General features: G+C 44.6%; 2 protein-coding genes across 2 annotated transcripts; both read left to right on the forward strand.

Annotated features, from left to right (window-relative positions):
* The first annotated feature begins 591 nt into the window (after nt 1-591).
* Nucleotides 592-18,529, forward strand: ints3 (integrator complex subunit 3). Its single transcript, XM_083982026.1, has 29 exons — nt 592-907; nt 1,856-1,939; nt 2,311-2,394; nt 2,491-2,604; nt 3,593-3,677; nt 3,780-3,846; nt 4,143-4,284; nt 4,372-4,501; nt 5,410-5,507; nt 5,960-6,151; nt 6,242-6,329; nt 6,673-6,752; nt 8,060-8,151; nt 8,252-8,358; nt 8,515-8,634; nt 9,327-9,456; nt 9,597-9,651; nt 9,741-9,844; nt 11,942-12,106; nt 13,407-13,560; nt 13,650-13,718; nt 13,812-13,887; nt 13,985-14,098; nt 14,720-14,768; nt 14,897-15,064; nt 16,267-16,367; nt 16,468-16,540; nt 16,616-16,772; nt 18,049-18,529. The coding sequence occupies exons 1-29, from the start codon at nt 824-826 to the stop codon at nt 18,124-18,126; spliced, it is 3,060 nt and encodes a 1,019-aa protein (XP_083838152.1). The 5' UTR covers nt 592-823; the 3' UTR covers nt 18,127-18,529.
* A 237-nt stretch (nt 18,530-18,766) lies between these two features.
* Nucleotides 18,767-20,404, forward strand: LOC310993941 (C2 calcium-dependent domain-containing protein 4C-like; the record flags this gene model as incomplete). The annotated part of the gene is made up of 2 exons (XM_083982425.1): nt 18,767-19,564; nt 19,749-20,404. The coding sequence occupies exon 2, from the start codon at nt 19,760-19,762 to the stop codon at nt 20,402-20,404; it is 645 nt and encodes a 214-aa protein (XP_083838551.1). The 5' UTR covers nt 18,767-19,564; nt 19,749-19,759.
* Between the last annotated feature and the right edge of the window lie 529 nt (nt 20,405-20,933).

Consider the following 20,933-nt stretch of genomic DNA (forward strand, 5'->3'; position numbering starts at 1 on the left):
AAATAACTTGAAGTCGTTAAGAAAACCAAGGAAGGAAGACTTGCAGTTTCTCCATTTTGCACAATGTATATGATATTTACCCAACAATAGGATGATATTAATAGTGTCTAAAACAGATAAGGCTAGATGATCCGATAAAAATAATATGATGTGGTTCAAATGGTGGCACATCATTAATTTTAAGAGAAATCTTTTTTTTTTTCTTCATTTTTCTTATGTCAGGCCACAATTGTGTAACAGGGCATAAAAACAAACAGGTTTTCCAGAGTTTAATTTTCATTACTACACATTGGAACACTGGTCCACCTCAAAACCAAATCTTTTTTTTCTCTCTTTTTTTTTTGAGAAGTTTTGCCACAGGATAAATCTTGTTTATGGTGTTGAAGCGTGTTTCGGCGATACTGATAAACCTGTGCTAAATGGTACAGGAGGCTGGTATTGGCCCCAGAGTTTCTCTCCTCTCATTGGTCAACACGCACGTCACTCACGGCCCTCGGGGAAAACCGATTGGTCGGCAGACTTCTAGCCCCGCCCCCGTCCCTCCGGTCGGTCGGTGCGGATGTCCGTTATGTTGCTGTGGTCCGACACAGGAGTCTCAGAGCGGGACTGAGAGTCACCGTTTGACCCGAAATAAGTTTTAAAAACCCCCCACCATATATTTAACCGACTGGACCGTGTCACACACACACAGAGGCTGCGTCACTGACGGCGGCACCACACTCTCCGGTAGCACCGACACGAACACCCAGCAGAGCCCGTCTGAAGCGGGGACTCCGAGCCGCTCTACAGCTCCGCGGGGCCAGGCGAGGCGCGGCGGGAGCAGATGGAGCCCGCACCGGCGAAGGCGAAGCCGCAGGGCCGGCTACTGGTGTCCACCCAGCTGGATGCCAAAGACGAGCTGGAGGAGGTAGGCTGACCCGGGCTGGGGGGGCTAAACGGCTCAGGTGGAGAGCAGCTACAACCCGGGGTAAAACCCGCTGCCGGGGCCGGTTTAACGGCAGAAACGGGCAGTTTGAGCAGAGTTTAGTTTTAAAACAAAGACATGGAACCATTTTATCACCCAGGCTAGGCTAGTTAGCATTAGCACCGCTAGCAGGGGGAGGGCTAGCAGCGTTAGCATAGCACAGCCGCACATTGAGCATGTGTAAACAGGTTGTAGCTGGTTTCAACCCCGCGGTGGGAGACAGGTGAGGGGGACTCAGGTGTTACCGAGCCCTGAAATACGTCACGGCGGTGGTTTAAAGTCACACCTGCCTGACGGGACTGTTAGCCTAGCATGCTAACCCTACGTAAACATATGGATGAAAAGTGACAGGTGCGCATGCGCCGTGGGTTGTGTTTCACATGTCAAAAAAGTAAAGTGAGATGAAGGTAAGGTGAGGCAGTTTTCAAAGTCAAAGTGCCTTTATTGTCTTTATATTGTGAACAATGCAACGTAAGTAAAAGTGCTGCTCTGTTAGGAAGCCACAATAACAGATTCACACATCACAACAATCACACCACTCAATAATAATTAATAAAAGCTTGATCAATCAATAAGAGCAAGAATATTGCACATGGAGAAGAGTTAATTATATTGCACAGGAGGAGCATTTGGTGGTGTGTGTTAGTTGAATCCATTCAGGGTGTGTGTTGCTGTTGGAAAAGATACTGTGAGCGTTTAGACATGAGACTGTTCATTAATCCCACGCAGGGTAAATTTGGTTGTTACAGCAGCATTTGTTACATACAAGATGAAAAAGTAGAAGAATATGCAAGATTTTTAACAGTGTTTTTCTGTTGTACTGGGTGAACTGTTTGTGTGGTTGTGGTTGTTGTTGATGATGTGTCTGTGTTGCTGTTTTGTGTCGTGCAGAGACTGGAGCGTTGTGTTGGGATCGTCCAGTCGTTGAGCAATGGGCTTTCAGAGAGAGAGGCCAATGATGCGCTCACCGCTAACGTAAGAAACACACACACACACATTGTCCTTCTGCATATGTTTGGTGAGATTATATTAAAAAAAAAACATCAATAAGTTTACCTGTCGAGTTGCTTATCTGAATTCACACCTGCAGCGTATGTGTTGTATGTGTAATGTGTTTATGTGTGGTGAGTTTGTATGTGTTTACATGTGTAGTAGTTTATGGTGTTTGCTGCTGTAGATTACTCATTACGTCGTCTGTTATTGTATCACATTCCTTCTTGTACTTGTGCAACACTTGGACACTAAATAGTCCCCATGGCAACTACAGTACCAGTGCCACAATCCCTCAAGTGATATGACATTGTTTTATTATGTAGTCTTGACTTCCTGTTTGCCTCCTTTCTCAGGTGTGTAAAGGTCAGCAGCAGCATGAGGAGGTGTGTCTGGGTCTGTTCACCCTGGCGCTCACAGAACCGACCCAGGCTCAGAGGGTGAGACACAAACGCCGCTGCTGCGTGGTTGTTATTGTTTTTACATCAAGCTGACATCACTCTGACATCACTGTGTTTGTGTTGCTGGGGGATCAGTGTTACAGAGACCTGACGCTGCTCAACAGAGATGGTATGAATGTGATCCTGGTGAAGATCAACCAGCTCCTGATGGAGAAGTTCCTCAAGCTGCAGGATGTCCCGAGAACTCAGGTAAACACACTTCATCTAACACTCAGGTATGTATATATAGAAATATATATGCTAGACACATCTGTACACAAAGCTACCCTTCCACGGCCAGGTTCAGACAGATGAGGTGCAGTGTTATTGTTGTTTCTTTTACTTTATGAGTGATAATAACGACCAGCAGGTGTCCAAACTAACCACACACACAGTTCTTGTTGGGTTCAGTTGAAATCTCCATGACTCCCACTAGTTTAACTCTCAGTAGGGCCGTCAGATCGAACTTCGCTGCTTCAAATATACGAGCAGAGTTTTTTTAAATTGCCCGTTTATTCAGCTGGGAGCAATGCTTACGTGTGCCCACACTACACGCACACCTTGTTTTTTTCTTTATATCGATCGATCCGTGGATCACTTATCACGGATCGACTGCGATTCCGTTGCACCACGACTTATAATATTTAGATTTCCCTTCTTGAAGTTTTATATTGAGTTGGTAAAACTTAAGTGTGTTGCAAATGTTACATAACAGATTTGATTGGAATGCCCTTTAGTGGACGCGGGACGTAATAATAAGCTGGTATAGGTGGATATAATGAGCTAAAAACACACATTATAAATTAGAATATAATTTGAATATTTAACATAAGAAGCACTCTGGACAGAGTCAGAAACACATCATTAGTGTATTTGGATTAATTCATGAAGAAGGGATGGGAGCAAATAAGTTTTACTTCTACTCTACTTTCCGAGTATGCAACATATTTATTTGTTTTGCATGTTGTTTAAATAATGCCCGCCATGTTTTTATGGCACATCCTTTGTTTATTTTATACGTTTGTGTTACATATTTGCATATTCGAAATAGACACACAGTTCAAACTTCAGTGTCAGTGACACCAGACTGATCAAACAGGAAGCAGGTCTCACCTGAATGAATCCTCTGTGGGACGGCCCTATGTATGATGTCATACTGATGGAGATAATGTGTGTGTTTGTGTGTGTGTGTGTGTAGCTGGTGTGGGTGGTCAGAGAGCTGGTGAAGAGTGGGGTAATGGGAGCTGACGGAGTCGTCATGACGCTGCTGAAACAGATTGCAGGTGAGAACCTCTCACTTACACACACAGTAGTTTGTTTTCATCATGTCAAACATCAGTAGGAAGGAATCACACACTCAGAATAACATTTGTGTTGCTGTGTAGGTGGAGATATCTCTACGAAGAACCTGTGGTTGGCTGAGAACGTCATGGACATCCTGCTGGATCAAAAGTATGTTTCATGAATCATCTATTTTAAAAAAACAAAAAAAACCTTTTAAATTGGACTGCAACACAGAGAGAAAATATAAGTGTTTCTGAATACTACTGTGAAGCAAGGGAGTTGTTTTCTACAGAGTAAAAGCTGGTGTGCTGCAGCAGCAGCAGCAGGAGGGCTTTCATTTTGAAGATACTGATTTTACTTTAAAGATATGAATGGACTTTCACTGTGAAGCAGCTGGAGGGCTTTTATTTTGAAGATACCAATGGAGTTTTACTGTGAAGGAGCTGATTGTCCTCTGTCCGTAGGGAGTGGGTACTGAAGAGCGGGATGCTGATAGCGATGTCAGTCTACACCTACCTCCGTCTGATCGTGGACCACGGAGCGCCAAACCTGCTGATTCTCCGCCAGAAGGAGGTGGACTACTGCATCAGCATGCTGCGGGAGAAGGTGAGAGACGAAGGAGGCCGTGAGGGGAGTTATATCACCGTTCATCGCCAGGTGGTTACCTTTATAACCGTGTCTCTCCTTCTGCAGTTCATGGAGTGTCTGACCATCGGCAGAGATCTGGTTCGGCTCCTGCAGAACGTGGCTCGGATCCCGGAGATGGAGCTGCTGTGGAAAGACCTCCTCCACAACCCACAAGTTCTCAGTCCGCAGTTCACAGGTGAACTACACGTTTTAACACACGGACAGATCGGTTGCACAGTTTCTTATGAGGATGTGTTTAATTGTTGTGTGTCAAGTCAAGTCGAGTAAACTTTATTGTGCCTCAAGAGGAAATTGGTTTTCGGCTCAGTACTACAGACTGTTGCTTCAAAAATGTTAAACAGACATTATCACACAAAAAAAAAAAATCTGAAGTCGACACACATCAACAGCATCATATAAAATGGATCCACACAGACACACAAGACGCTGGTTTAAAAAGGTATGAAAAAGTTAATACGTTGGATTGCACATAACTCTGTTGCACATTATTCTTGTTCAACAACTTAATGGAGGCTGGAACAAAGGAAAGCTTGAAGCGGTTTGATTTGCTTTGTGGAATTCAAAATCTTCTCATTTGATTGATGGGAGAAGATTTCGTATTCTGGAAACAGGGGATGCATCGAGTCAGATGACGTGATGCCACCTGATGTAGTAGTCCACTCAAGTGGTGTTACCAGTATTTTTTCATTAAAATCGAACTATAGACAAAAAAATAAATCTGGACTCAAATGTGGAATAAATGTAATACAACACTGTTTTTTGACAAATTTTACATAATTTGTCACATTATTTATGTCCTGCTCTGTGTTGATAAATGCATTCAAATTTAAACACAGAAATTAAAAGTTTTCTGAGGACAGTATATTTTTATAAGTACACCTAAATCCACTGTAGGTGCATCAAATATGTAATACCCATCATTCTTTTGTGGTTACACCATTTGACATTTTCTGGGCATTCAGTCTTACTTTGTTTTTTATGTCATTTCAAATGAAATAAAACCAACATGAATACAAAATGTGATACATTTAAAACTATTTTTCAAGATATTTCTAAATTGCTCATCTTGTCACTGTGTTGCAGGTGTTCTCCAGTTGTTGACGGCTCGGACCTCCAGGAAGTTTCTGGCTTGTCGACTCACACCAGACATGGAGACAAAGCTGCTGTTCATGACCTCCCGGGTAAAAACTGTTCTGCAACTCCTGATTTTTGTTTGTATTTATCAATGTTAAAGCAGAAGTAAGCGATCCGGTGGTTTTGGCTAACTTCCTGTCAGCCGATGGAGTTAGCAGTCCCCGCCCTCGTCCCTACGTCACCACATTCACGCGCATCCCTTGGCTGCACACACAGAGAGGACTGCCCCTTTATGCCGTTCTCTCTCCTCATTGGATAAAGGTTGTAGGATACAAGGAAAGTTTTCTCCTCGGCTTACAGCAGAGCAGAGGGACTGACAGACCCGTGTTTCAGACCAAACACTCTATAGAAGTGATTGCCGTCGGAAGATAAAACTATTTAAGACTCATATTAACACGAACATTCCGCTTACTTCTGCTTTAATTTTTTTTATATTTATTTTATTTATTTAAAAAAACTTCCTTGTGGTGCGTCTCTGACTCTCCTCCTCTGTGTCCAGGTGCGGTTCGGGCAGCAGAAGCGGTACCAGGACTGGTTTCAGAGACAGTACCTGTCCACGGCAGAGAGCCAGTCGCTGCGCTGCGATCTGATCCGCTACATCTGTGGAGTGGTCCATCCGTCCAATGAGGTGTTGAGCTCTGACATCTTGCCTCGCTGGGCTATCATCGGCTGGCTGCTCACCACCTGCACGGTAAGAGGCGGTTCGAGTGGAGGTTGTAGTCAATTAGAGGAAAAAAAAAAAGAACAAAATCTAATTCATTGATTTAATTTGTGTCTCCAGTCGAACGTGGCTGCCTCCAATGCCAAGCTGGCTCTCTTCTATGACTGGCTGTTCTTCAACCCAGAGAAAGACAGCATCATGAACATAGGTAACACACACACATACACACACACACACCTGTCAGATAACACCGGCATCAACCGCTAATTACTCAGCGGTCTACTCAAATCCTTCAGCGATCATACTAACAACACAAGAGGTTATAACAAATCCTCTGAGCAGCTGTTTCTGCAGGACAGTGACTCAATAAAGGAGCAAATAAATGTCTTTCTTTGCAGAACTCACGATGTTTCCCCTAAGACTGATTCATTATCAACCGCTGACACTGACTTATTATTATTGTTGTTTTTTAACAATAATGATCACAGGCTTTAGCGACGACGGGGTTAAAAGCTGTTTGTTGAATCGATGTCTCTGTTGTTGTTTGTCAGAACCAGCCATCCTGGTCATGCATCACTCCATGAAGCCTCATCCTGCCATCACTGCCACACTTCTGGACTTCATGTGCAGGGTAACACACACACACACACACACACACACACACACACACACACACACACACACACACACACACTGTAGTGCAGATGAATCGGTAACACTTTATAATAAGTACACACTATTAAGCGTTAGTTAAGCATTAAATACTGAATTCTTAATTTATAACGCATGAATACTCATTAGTATGTAGTTTATAAACACAGTTACAAATGTTTAAGTCATCATTTATCAGCACTAACTGTATTTATAAACTACATATTAAAGCAGAAGTAAGTGATCCGGTCGTTTTGGCTAATGCTGCGTTCCAGGTAGGCTTTTGAAACCGTAAGTTACGGCTTCAAGTCACAACTTACGACTTTGTAGCGTTCCAGGCAACCCACAACCTGCGTTTCTCCGAACTGTTTTACCTGTGAAAGTGCACTATAACGGCCACTCGTAACTTCCGACCCGTGAACTCGTACCAGATCGAACTGGTACGACTTCACAGGTCGGAAAAACACGAGTTACGGGTTGCCTTGAACGCACCATAACTTCTTGTCAGCCGATGGAGTTAGCAGCCCCCGCCCTCGTCATGGATCTATTGGTCCTCGTCCCTACGTCACCACATTCACGCGCATCCCTTGGCTGCACACACAGCCCTGCATGCCGTTCTCTCTCCTCATTGGATAAAACTTGTAGGATACGAGAAAAGTTTTCTCCTCTTCTCAGAGCAGAGCAGAGTGACTGACAGACCCGTGTTTCGGTCCAAACACTCTATGTAAGTGATTGCTGTCGGAAGATATAACTATTTAAGACTTATATTAACACAAAAATATTGCTTACTTCTGCTTTAATGAGTATTCATGTGTTATAAATGAACAATTCAGTATTTATAAATGCTTAATAGTGCATACTTATTATAAAGTGTTACCGATTAATCTTCCTCTTCTGAACTTCATGTGGTTACTGCCCTTGATACTTTTTTGCACTTAAAAAAAAAAAAAATTGGTGACCCTTTAATTTACCTTCCCCTGATTACGTGACAATGTTAAGAAATAGCCAAGAAATAACGGTCAATTTCATAGTAATGTCGTGTTTTTCATAAAGGCAAAAGATCATACATGCTTTTCATGCTTTTAATTTTTTGGGCTATTTCTACACAATAAATCGTTCTTTCTAGGCTATTTTTTAGACATTATGACGTAGTTTATTGTCATTTCTTGGCTATAATTTTACATTATCACGTAATTAACGGCCTGTAAATTAAAGGGTTACCAAATATTCCTTTCCTCTGTCCTTGTGTCTGCTCTTCCTTATCTCCGTGTTTCCTTCCCTGTTCAGATCATCCCTCACTTCTTTCCTCCGTTGGAGACTCAGGTTCGTCAGGGCGTCTTCAATTCGCTCACCTTCATCATGGAGAAGAGAGTGCTGGCGTAAGAAACAAACCCACCCCCATCCTCGCTGTTTTGATCCATGCTGTGTTGTTGATTATTGATTACTAATTATTATTATTGATCGATCTCTGTCTCTCAGTCACCTCGCTCCGCTGTTTGATAATCCAAAGTTAGACCGAGAGCTTCGATCGATGCTCAGAGAGAGATTCCCAGAGTTCTGCAGCTCGCCATCGCCCCCAACTGAAGGTAACACGCACGCACGCACGCACGCACGCACACACACACACACACACACACATAATGCATAAAGTGCACTCTTCACACATATGTAACTTAAGCGTCAGAGGTAACAACAGAAAGATAAACACTGGTAACAGATCAGGAAACTTCTGTGTCCTGCAGTGAAAATGGAGGAGTCCGTCTCCTTGGAGATGGACAACCATGTGCTGGACAAGGAGGAGGGTTGCTACGACAACACGGAGGCAGCCTTCAGCGATGACGAGGAGGAAGTAAACAACAAAGGTGACGACAGAGATCACAGGAGACGAGGCCTGGATTAAAAAAACTGAAAATTATTATTCACCTTACATGTGAATACACCAGATTTGACTAATTTAAACCAGATTTAACTGGTTCATCTGGGTCCGTTTAAAAAGGAGTGACCCAGGTCAAGGTGGAAGTTTAAATCACATAAATCCAGTTTATTGTGAATAATTTTTTTAATTTATTTAATTGGTTTAATTGGTTTAATTAGATAAAACTTGCATTAACTCAGTCTTACCAATAATATTTGTCTTATTTCTAGTCAAAACAAATCTCATTATACTTAAAATAAGACTCATCATATCAAAAAGTAGCTAGACTAGTAGACACTTTTTTTTTTACTCCTTTCAAGCATATTTTCACTTGAAATTTGATAGTGGAGCAAGTTTTTCTTTCTTATTACAAGCACAAAAAACTTGCTTTCACTGGCAGATTTTTCTACTTATTTCAAGTGAAAATTTGTTTGAAACACGTGAAAATTATCTAAAAACAAGTAAATTTTTAGGTGACTAGTCTTATTTCTTGTCAAAATGTCTCATTTCTAGTCAAATTGATCTCTTTCCACTTAAAATAAGACAAATATTCTTGGAAAGATTTTGAGTTTTTGCAGTGCAGCGAGTCTTGCCTGCATCAGATCTGTTGGATCCGTCTAACGACCAATCACTGTGCAGGAAAGAAACGGGAGTTCAGGTTCCACCCAATCAAAGAGGCTGTGATGGAAGAGCCTGCTGACATCACGCCCTGGATCGACCAATTAGACGACACCATGAAGGAGAAGGTGCTGCAGCTGCAAAAATCCAGGTGAGACTCAGGTCCTCAGATCCAGTCTGGTCACAGCTGAGCTCAGTCTTTTGGTTTATTGATCATTTGATATTTTAACACATTGTTTTATCAATGGTAATAATAATAGTGATATTAATAATGATATTGTCTGTTTTCAGTGACACAGAGGCTCAGTGTGAGGTGATGCAGGAGATCGTAGATTTGATCCTGGAGGTAAAGATCGACATTATCTCGTGTTCTGCTGTTATCTGCTGCGTTCTCCTGAGCTGCGCCGGGATCGATGACGCTGTCTTGTGTTGCAGGAGGACTTTGACACGGAGCAGATGTCGGCTCTGGCTTCCTGTCTGTCCGAGCTGTTTAAAGATCATTTTAGAGGAGACGTGCTGCCGGAGGAGATCACTGAGGAGTAAGACCCCCTGATTCTACTTACTTGTAGGGATGGGAACCGAATTCAGTATTTTTATTGGTGCCGACCGAATTCCCCCCGAAGCACCGAGTATCGACTCACGTGAAGTCAAACAGTACCGCATTTCGCTTCCTGAAGGCACCTTCGTGCCATGTGCATCAGCGAGAGTGGATACACTGCAAAAACTCAAAATCTTACCAAGAATATTTGTCTTATTTCTAGTCAAAACAAATCTCATTATACTTATAATAAGACTCATCACATTTTAAAAGTAGCTTGTTTTTAGACAATTTTTTTTACTTCTTTCAAGCATATTTTCACTTGAAATAAGTAGAAAAATCTAATAGTGGGGTAAGTTTTTCTTTGTTATTACAAGCACAAAAAACTTGTTTCGCTGGCAGATTTTTCTCCTTAAAAAATTTGTAAAAATTATCTTAAAAAAAAGAAGTTAATTTTTAGGTGATGAGTCTCATTTTAAATGGAGAGAGATTAGTTTTGACTAGAAATAAGACATTTTGAAAGCCCGTCATTTGAAATGAGGTGCGGTACCGGAGGAGCGATACCGCCAGCCTGTCGTTTTAAATCTCCAACTGAAAACAGCTGTCATTTAAAAATAAAATCACAGACTATAAGAATCGGTACCGGAGAATACTGTAACGGCACCGCTTCTCATCGCATCGGTACTGTTCAACTAAGTCCTCGTCACAGAATGACAGCACATCTAAACGATGACGAAGTCTCGTCAATAGTGAATATTCTCCGGTAGCTTCTCATCACAGTCCGCACCTTGCAGAGTTTGCGCTGCACCTCAGTTTCACACATAACTTTCTGATGGTTGGAGGAGTTTCTCCATGTTTCTCCTTCTGTGACAGTAAAACGGGAACGTTTACATTTTTTCAGACAAGACGATATTTTCATAAACTACTCGATTTTTTGTTTTTCATTGAATGACTATTTGATTATTCGAAAATAATTGCCCATCCCTAAAAAACTCTAAAAGGCTGAGGAGTGGTGATGTTGCTGAAGTAAATATTCAAATTTCTTAAGTTTTGACTATTTTTTTTTTTTACAGACAAAATAACTTTAATTACCACACATACCGTAAAACTTCAAATAATGGCGGAGTCCCAAATTGCCGCCGGTCCCAATTAACCGCCGGGTGTAGCAAAATATTTTTTATATTAAACGCCCATCCCAAATAAACGCCGGGTCAAACATTGTTTTTCTGGTTGCCAAAAAATATTCTATGCAAATATAGTGGGTGTCTCTAGACAATAAAGACGGCCGAGGACCGACGTGACGCCTCTGGGCTGGTTGCTCCTGCCCGGTCTGTCCACTCCTCTCATCCACACTTCAGCAGCTGTCCTGGGCTGCACAGTGTAGGCTCGGCTCGGCTCGCTCCTCGTTTTAAATTACTTTACTCATTTTTAAAGTAGCGTAAACAGCCTACTGTTATCTGATTACTCATACGCGTATTTAGTTAGGCTATACGTTGCATTATTATTAGTTATAGGCCTACTTCATTCATTCAATCAATCAAAAAAAAAAAAAAGGACGGTGGTGCGAGCCAACACAGGTGCTGAAGTGAGGGAGAGGAGTGGAGAGACTGGGCGTCAGCAGGGTTTTTGCAACTTGCAGCGGATCAAGAAGGGCGAAGGACCGACATGACGGGGGGTCTCAGTCTCCTGGTACCTGTGCGAGCCAGGACGGCGGAGGTCAGCGAGACCGAGAACGAGTCCGCCCTGGCCGTATTTACAGTAGCCTAATGCCTCGAGAAACGCACGTATCATTCCACCGCCGCCTGCCGCCACGTAGTGAAGCCTCTTTCCCCAGAAAGAGGTCCAGGTTGAACACTATTAATAAACGCAGGTCCCTAATAAACGCCTGTTGATTTGAGCGATTTAAGCAAATAAACGCCCGGGCCTTTATTTGGTGTTTTACGGTACACACAAAAAGTACCGTTGTGTACCGGTTCCCAGGAACTGAGTATTGGTTCAAATGTTCCCATCCCTACTTGTTTGTCTGTACGATGTGTGTATCTCTCCCCCGTCACTTGTCTCTCTCCCCTCTGATCACCCGTCTCTCTCCCTCCCTCAGGTCCCTGGAGGAGTCGGTGTGTAAACCCGTCTGTCTGATCTTCAGGAACCTGGTCACCATGCAGGAGGACAACAGCGGGTTCTCGGTCCTCCTCGACATGTTGGCCGAACTTTACCAGAAACAGCCCAAGATCGGATACCACCTGCTGTACTACCTCAAAGCCAGGTGACCTTTAAACCTCAGGAGATTTCATTTCATTTCATAACCTTTATTTAAACTCGGAGATATATTGAGGAGTAACCTCATTTACAATATAGCTGAGATGAAACACAAAACATATAAGGACAGAAGACAAGACATTTGAAACATACAAAAACATAACAGAATACCAGAATTTAAAGCAGAAGTGAGTGATATATTTGTGTTAATATAAGTCTTAAATAGTTATATCTTCCGACAGCAATCACTTACATAGAGTGTTTGGTCTGAATCACGGGTCTGTCAGTCACTCTGCTCTGCTCTGAGCCGAAGAGAAAACATTTATCGTATCCTACAGTTTTTATCCAATGAGGAGAGAGAACGGCATGCAGGGCTGTGTGTGCAGCCAAGGAACGCCGTGAATGTGGTGACATAGCGACGAGGACTGTTATGGTGCGTTCAAGGAAACTCGTATTTTTCCGACCGTGAAGTGGTACCAGTTCGATCTGGTACGAGTTCACCGGTCGGAAGTTACGAGTGGCCGTTATAGTGACTTTCACCGGTAAAACAGGTCGGAAAAACACGAGTGGGTTGCCTGGAACGCTACAAAGTCGTAAGTTGTGACTTGAAGCTGTAATTTACGATTTCAAAAGCCTGCCTGGAACGCAGCATTAGCGAAAACGACCGGATCACTCACTTCTGCTTTAAAGGTGACTAGGGTAAATTGAAACATAGTTCAAAGCACGAGCAGTTAGATGTAAAATACGATGTAGTTATGGTTTTAAATTGTCCTATTGATAAAAGTGAGGTAAGTTTCAAATGATTTTGCAGAGTGTTCCAGGTTGTAGGTGCACAGTAAGAGAAGCTGGTCTTTCCAAGTTTGGTGTTGACAGAGGGAACCTGCAGTGTGAGCCAGTCTTTTGAGCGTGTGCGATAGAGACCTGCATTGAAAGATACTAGTGAGTTAATATAAGATGGTAAGAGACCAGTGAGAGCTTTAAAAATAAATAAAATCCAGTGCCGATCACGCCTGGTAGATAATGAGGGCCATCCAACTTTGGAATACAGGTCACAGTGATGAGTGTTGTAGCTGTCGCCAGTAATGAACCTCAGGGCTGAATGATAAACGGTGTCAAGTGGATGTAAAGTTGTGGCTGATGCATGCCTGTATAAGTTGTCTCCATAATCTAAAACTGACATAAAAGTTGCTTCAGATGATGTCAGAGCTGCTGTTTCTGTAGCTTCACTTCAGCGTTTGCATCATTTAAAACGTCCTTGTGTGTGTGTGTGTGTGTGTGTGTGTCTGTGTGTGTTTATGTGTCAACAGTAAAGCAGCGAACGGGAAGATGATGCTGTACGAGTCTTTTGCACAGGCGACGGCTCTCGGCGACCTGCACACCTGTCTGATGATGGACATGAAGGCGTGTCAGGAGGACGACGTCCGGCTGCTCTGCTACCTCACTCCCTCCATATACTCTGAGGTACACAACAAGAACACACACACACACACACACACACACTGCTGTCATGTGTCGAACTCGCCTGAATCATCTGTTTTGTTTTTGTTCAGTTTCCAGATGAAACGTTGAGAAGTGGTGAGCTGCTCAATATGATCGTCGCTGTCATCGACTCCACACAGGTAAAACTCACTGGGTCAGGACTACGTCATTACTGCAGTACACAGAAGTATCGAATCATGTGTAACTGTGTGTCTGTGTGTGTGTGTGTGTAGTTACAGGAGCTGATGTGTCATGTGATGATGGGAAACCTGGTGATGTTCAGGAAAGACTCAGTGCTCAACATCCTCAGTAAGAAGCTTTTATTCACACACAGAGTCGAATATAAAGTGTTGGTGTTCGACAGCAGCTGACTGTATGCCTTCTTCTTCTTCGTCTCTATAAACAGTTCAATCTCTGGACTGGGAGACCTTTGAGCAGTACAGCACGTGGCAGCTGTTTCTGGCTCACAGTATCCCTCTGGAAACCATCATCCCCATACTACAACACCTCAAATACAAAGGTGAGTGCTGACACGGTCTAATGAATGATTAATGAATCGGCTTATTGTGTGAAGTTTCTGATAACAACGTCATCATAATTAAGAGACTGTCAATCAAACCACCAGACAATGACTTAAGGAGGAACTATGCAGGATTTGTAGCTTAACTATGCTACATTTTTACCTTAATTAAACAGCTTTGGAGTAATTGTGATGGTTTAATAAATGACTAAACTTGTTACGAGGGAGAATTGAGGCTCTCTCCACCTAGCATCTGTTGGCTGAAAAACAACTTTGCAAGATCAGGGCCGCCAACCCGGGGTCTCCTTTCTGCAGCACCGCGACACAAACGCGCCCCGTAACCCATACTCTTCTTGTTTATGACAGATTAAACTGCACAAATATACACGTCGTAACATCGTATCTTATATATAACGTTATTTAGCGCTCTATTTATTGATTTCTCGCCGGCTTCGTTGTAAACAAATGCACATGACCAGGATGAGGGTTAGCAAAACAGCGGAAAAGTTGCCGGACTTGCATAGTTCCTCTTTGAAAACCACAAAGAGACATTAAAACAACATGTGTATGTTGCGGTTATGTTGACTATTGTCTTTGTTTTTGTTCATTCATGGTTTCCAGAACATCCAGAGGCCTTATCCTGTCTGCTGCTGCAGCTGCGCAGAGAAAAGTACGACAAACACACAACCAGGACAGATTTAATCCCTCTTCATATTCGAGGGTCTTTGTCCCTGTTACTGACTCTCTCTGTGTGTCTGTGTGTGTGTGTGTGTGTGTGTGTGTGTGTGTCCGTCCCAGGCCGAGTGAGGAGATGGTGAAGATGGTTCTGAGTCGACCGTGTCACCCTGAGGACCAGTTCACCACCAGCATCCTGAGACACTGGGCGTCCAAGTACGACGACACGCTGGGAGAACACATCAAGGCCCAGCTGATCAAGAACAACAACCAGCCACGCAAGAGACAGAGGTGAGGACACAGAGAGACAGATGTTAGGATGCAGGGAGACAGATGTTAGGATGCAGGGAGACAGATGTTAGGATGCAGAGAGACAGATGTTAGGATGCAGGGAGACAGATGTTAGGATGCAGGGAGACAGATGTTAGGATGCAGAGAGACAGATGTTAGGATGCAGAGAGACAGATGTTAGGATGCAGAGAGACAGATGTTAGGATGCAGAGAGACAGATGTTAGGCCACAGAGAGGCAGATGTTAGGATGCAGAGAGACAGATGTTAGGCCACAGAGAGGCAGATGTTAGGATGCAGAGAGACAGATGTTAGGATGCAGAGAGACAGATGTTAGGATGCAGAGAGACAGATGTGAGGATGAAAAGAGACAGAGGTTGAGGACACAGAGAGACAGATGTTACGATGCAGAGAGACAGATGTTAGGATGCAGGGAGACAGATGTGAGGATGCAGAGAGACAGATGTTAGGACAGAGAGAGACAGATGTTACGATGCAGAGAGACAGATGTTAGGCCACAGAGAGGCAGATGTTAGGATGCAGAGAGACAGATGTTAGGATGCAGGGAGACAGATGTGAGGATGCAGGGAGACAGATGTTAGGATGCAGAGAGACAGATGTGAGGATGCAGAGAGACAGATGTTAGGACAGAGAGAGACAGATGTTACGATGCAGAGAGACAGATGTTAGGCCACAGAGAGGCAGATGTTAGGATGCAGAGAGACAGATGTGAGGATGCAGGGAGACAGATGTTAGGATGCAGAGAGACAGATGTGAGGATGCAGAGAGACAGATGTGAGGACACAGAGAGACAGATGTTAGGATGCAGAGAGAGACAGATGTGAGGATGAAAAGAGACAGATGTGAGGATGCAGAGAGACAGATGTTGGGACAGAGAGACAGATGTTAGGATGCAGAGAGAGACAGATGTGAGGATGAAAAGAGACAGATGTGAGGATGCAGAGAGACAGATGTTGGGACAGAGAGACAGATGTGAGGATGCAAAGAGAGACAGATGTTAGGATGACAAGAGAGACAGATGTGAGGATGCAGAGAGACAGATGTTGACGACACAGGGAGACAGATGTTGGGACGCAGAGAGACAGATGTTGAGGACAACCTGTACAGGGTCTTGTTGTCCTCAGACAGAGGGGCCGTTACCGTGGGAGACAGATCTCAGACTAAACCCGGTCTCTGTCTTCAGTCTCCGTAGCTCCAGCAGTAAACTGGCTCAGCTGACCCTGGAACAGATCCTGGAGCACATGGACAACCTGAGGCTGAGTCTGAGCAACACCAAGAACAACTGTAAACACACACACACACACACACACACACACACACACAGTTATTGATTACTACTGATGATGCAACAACTGATAACTGACCTGTTGTGTCTCTCTGTCAGTCTTCACTCAGACTCCGATCCTTCAGGCTCTGCAGCACGTTCAGGCCAGCTGTGACGAAGCACACAAGATGAGGTACACACACACACACACACACAAACAGAGCAATGATTTCACAACAGATGCTGATGACATCACTTCCTCCCGCAGGTTCAGTGACCTGTTCGCCCTGGCGGAGGAATACGAAGAGGCGCAAGCGAAGCCTCCAAAGTCTCGTCGTAAAGCTCCGGCCTCGTCGCCGCGCTCCAGGAAAGGAGCGGCTCCGCCCACCAACAACGAGGAGGACAGCGCCTCCAGCAGCGCCTCAGTAAGTGCCGCCCACATCGCCACGGCTCCCGGTCTTGTAGCATGACGAGCAACGAAAGCTCTTGTCAGAACCAAACAGGACTTAAAACGACAACCAGAACTTTTGCCCATTGCCATCTAATCCCTATAGTCATAGCAGTAGGTTCGTTACCTTTCATTGTCGGTGCAAGCTATTTTTAGAACGGCGGAGCAGAGCCACGAGCTGCTCAGAGCTACGCTACGGAGGCTAATGGGATTTCTTGGTTTCCCTCATCAAACTCATCAAATACACAATCCAACAACTCCAAAACGCTCTGGTGCACAAGTTGTGACCTGCACATTCACCACGCTATGAGATAATAATAGGACGTTACGAAACAGAGTTGTCTTAGAGGTAAATACAGAGACTGCTTGATGAAAAACTGCTCCTGAAGGCAACACGCATCAGCGGTTTAACATGAATTTACCTCGAAAAAAACTTTTTGAACCTACTTGTGAGTACCGGTACTGGTAAAGGGGGCGGGGCTAGCAGTGGCTCATTTGCATTTAAAGGGACAGGCACTGAAACCAGCCGTTCTGAACAGGGCTGTTTTGAGGGGATGAAAAGAGCTGTGATGTTTGATCCTTGGGGTATTTTGACCGAAGCATGTTACAGACATGTCTTTAAAACACCTGGGAACTATTTTAATTTGTGAAAAAGGGGCAGAATACGTTTCCTTTAAAGCAGATATCAGTGGAATGTTTTTGTTAATATAAGTCCTAAATAGTCCTATTTTCCGTCAGCAATCACTTACATGAAGTATTTCAGCCTAAACACGAGTCTCTCCGTCACTCTGCTCTGCTGTAACCCGAGGAGAAAATTTTCCTTGTGGGATACAAGTGTTATCCAATGAGGAGAGAGAACGGCATGAAGGGCTGTGTGTGCAGCCAAGGGATGCGCGTGAATGTGGTGACGTAGCACGAGGACCAATTGATGCCTGACAAGGGCGGGGGCTGCTAACTCATGGTGCGTTCAAAGAAACTCGTACTTTGTGTTTTTCCTTCCTGTGAAGTCATACCAGTTCGATCTGGTACGAGTTCACGGGTCGGAAGTTACGAGTGGCCGTTATAGGGAACTTTCACAGACAACAGGATGGTAAAAACACGAGCTACGGGTTACCTGGAACGCTACCAAGTCGTAGTTGTGACTTGAAGCTGTAACTTACGGTTTCAAAAGCCTGCCTTGAACGCAGCATTAGCCGAAACGGCCGTGAAGCTGATATCTGCTTTAACTGCATTTTACTTTGCGTCTGTTTCAGGAGGAGGAAGACTCGAAACCCAAAGCGCCCAAGAGGAAGAGGAAAGGCTCGTCAGCCGTCGGCTCTGACAGCGACTGATGGACTCATCCTCTGACCAATCACACGCCAGCTGCCATAGAGACCAGACGCTCTGACCACTGGAAGAGGCCCCGCCCCCTCCCGATAAGACATGCACTGACCGCCACACGGGTTGGAGGAGGAGGGGGCGGGGCTCCTCCGAGACGCCACAGACTTTAAATCCATGTGATGAACTGACTTTTCATATGATGATGAGACTTGTCGTCACCGTTTCCATGGAGACGAGGACTGACTGACTTGACCGGGTCAAAAGGTCACAATGTGGCTCGCCTCCCATGATGCACTTGGGAGGACGAGGCCGAGAACTCTGGGAATGAAACGACGACGTTTTTTTTAAATACAGGGAACATGACGATGATGATGATCATAAAAATGATGAAGATACGTGCGGTTGTTTGTGGGTTTTTTTTCCCCAGAAGCGAGAGGAGGGGGGGGGATGGGTGGGGGTGGGGGATTTTGAACTCTTATTGTGGAGGATCCTGACTTCCTGCTGTTTTTAGCAGCTCCTTCCTGTTTGTCTCACTGCAGTAAAAGTTCCTCGTCTGTTTGAACATCATGTTGGATGAATTCTTCATATAAAAACTGATGTTTGTTTCAGGTTGTCATCTGCCTGCTGCTGTTGGGGGGTCGGGAGCTGATGGGAGGGGGTGGGGGGGGAAAGAACCACCTCACTGTTTTTTTTTTGTTGTTTTTTTACCAATGTGGTTAAAACCCTGAAAAATCCAACAGGAGTTTGGCGTGGACACTTTCTGTTTCTGTTCATCTCAACGTTTGACTTTTAGTGAAACAGAAATAAATGAATTGGTAAAAAAAAAGACAGAGATTTACAGAAACATCAAGGTAAATCCTGTGTTTTCTGTCCTCTCAGGTGATTCTGATGACATCACTTTCATTACTGCCATCACACCAAAAACGCACTCGTATCCCTCCATTCACCTTTTTACTGTTTATTATTAATGAAAATCAACCTTACAAGGGTCTGAGTCGGGCTTCAAATTCAGGTGTGGATTCAGTTTTATGGGTCTTTGCTGTGAAAGTCAAGTCTGAATTTGAGCCTCAGTCATTAATAGTTGTAGAATAAACGTGATGATTGGAACCTGGTGTGAAGAAGTTAACGAGTTAATTAAATCTGAGCAGTTGTGTGATGAGATCAATGAAAGAGAAATGAATCCAGAGCCAGTCACTAGACAGCTTCTGCATCAGGATGGTAACATCCACAGGTGTTGATAATGATCAGTCCAGTCATCACGTGGACGTGTCTGTGGACCAATCACGTAAAAGCCACACGTGATTATTATTTTTTCACCTGTGAACATCAGAGAGGTGAATCAGTGGCTGCTGGTCTGGACTCTGGAGACCTGATCAGTCTGATTGGATTCAGCAGCTGCTGCTGCTGATAAAGACCCAGGTCCCCAGAGACAGACTCGCTTCAGACCAGGTGAGATTCTGACTCAGGTAAGAGGACCGACTGGTCCAGAACTAGTGGTGTTTGTTAGTCCAGATGAAGCCACTTGGCACCAGTTTGTTTCTGTTTCTGTCATTGATCTGCTCTGAACTCTGACCAGACTGTCTCTCCGGTCTGTTGGTCCCTGAGTCTGAACTGAAACCTCTTCTCTCTGCAGAGTCCAGCATCATGTCCGCGGTCAAGTCCAGCTCCACTCTGCGGACTCTGCTGCTGACTCCGGACCGGATCCCGAGCTTCTTCATCCCGGCTCGCAGCCCGCTCCGCGCTCTCTCCCCGCGGCTCCACCGGACCTCGGACCGGACCAGGCTGTTGTCGGACCCTGATGCCGACAGCCCGGGGGGGAGTCCCTCCGAGACCCCGCTCAGCCCCGCGGCCTCCCCCCGGCTCCGCCTGCGCCTGCCGCCGCGCTTCAGGGCCGCGCGCCGCGCCGCTGTTGCGGGAGAGCGCGCGGACGCGGACACTGATCTAACGACGCGCGCGGCAATGTCGCTGCCGCACGTGGAGAAGATGAGCACACCGTACGGCTTCCGCGCGGTGCTGGCCGCGAGCCCGTGCACAAACCGTCGGGAGTCCCTGTTCCACCGGAACAGACCGGTGATGGTGACGGTCACGGACACGGAGCTGCAGGACCCGGCAGACCCCGACCCTCCCACTCCCCCTCCTCCCACTCCTCCCACTCCTCCCCCCGGCCGGTCCCGGGTCTGTCTGCGGCCCGTTAAGGCGCTCGGTCTGCAGGTGATGAAGGAGCTGAAGAAACCTGCAGCCGCTCTGAAGGCTCTGAGTCCCGCAGCCCGCAGGACCGAGACGCGCTGACCTCACACCGCACCTGGCAGGTGGACCGGGCTGTTGGATGGTCTGGATAGACTGATTATTTATGTTTTTTAATTTCGGTAATGATTTAATAAATGGTTTGAATGAACTTCGTGTGTTATGACTTTGCTTGTACATTTGACAAGATCTCGAAACACTTTTTCCCTCAGTTTTTCCACCTTCATAAAAATACAATAGCCTTTTCCTCTATCTTAATCATCCTGGAGTCTAAATTGACTTTTTTTTTTCTCTCCCTTTATTTAAATTCAAACAGTAGCCTACATTCAATTCCAGCAACAATAAAGGTTATAACAAGTCAAGTCTGAATTTGAGCCTCAATCATTAATAGTTGTAGAATAAACGTGATGATTTTGACACACAGTAGCAGAGCACTTCGTCTTTAGACAAACAGACAAAAAATAAATCTAAAGATAGAAAATATCATAGAATAACGTTAGACCAATACTGATTAAAAAAAAAAAAAAACGCAAGACATTAAACATGTTTATAAGTTTCAACAGCTTTAATAAGC

This window comes from Trachurus trachurus (assembly GCF_905171665.1).
Source record: "Trachurus trachurus genome assembly, chromosome: 11".
Taxonomy (NCBI): domain Eukaryota; kingdom Metazoa; phylum Chordata; class Actinopteri; order Carangiformes; family Carangidae; genus Trachurus; species Trachurus trachurus.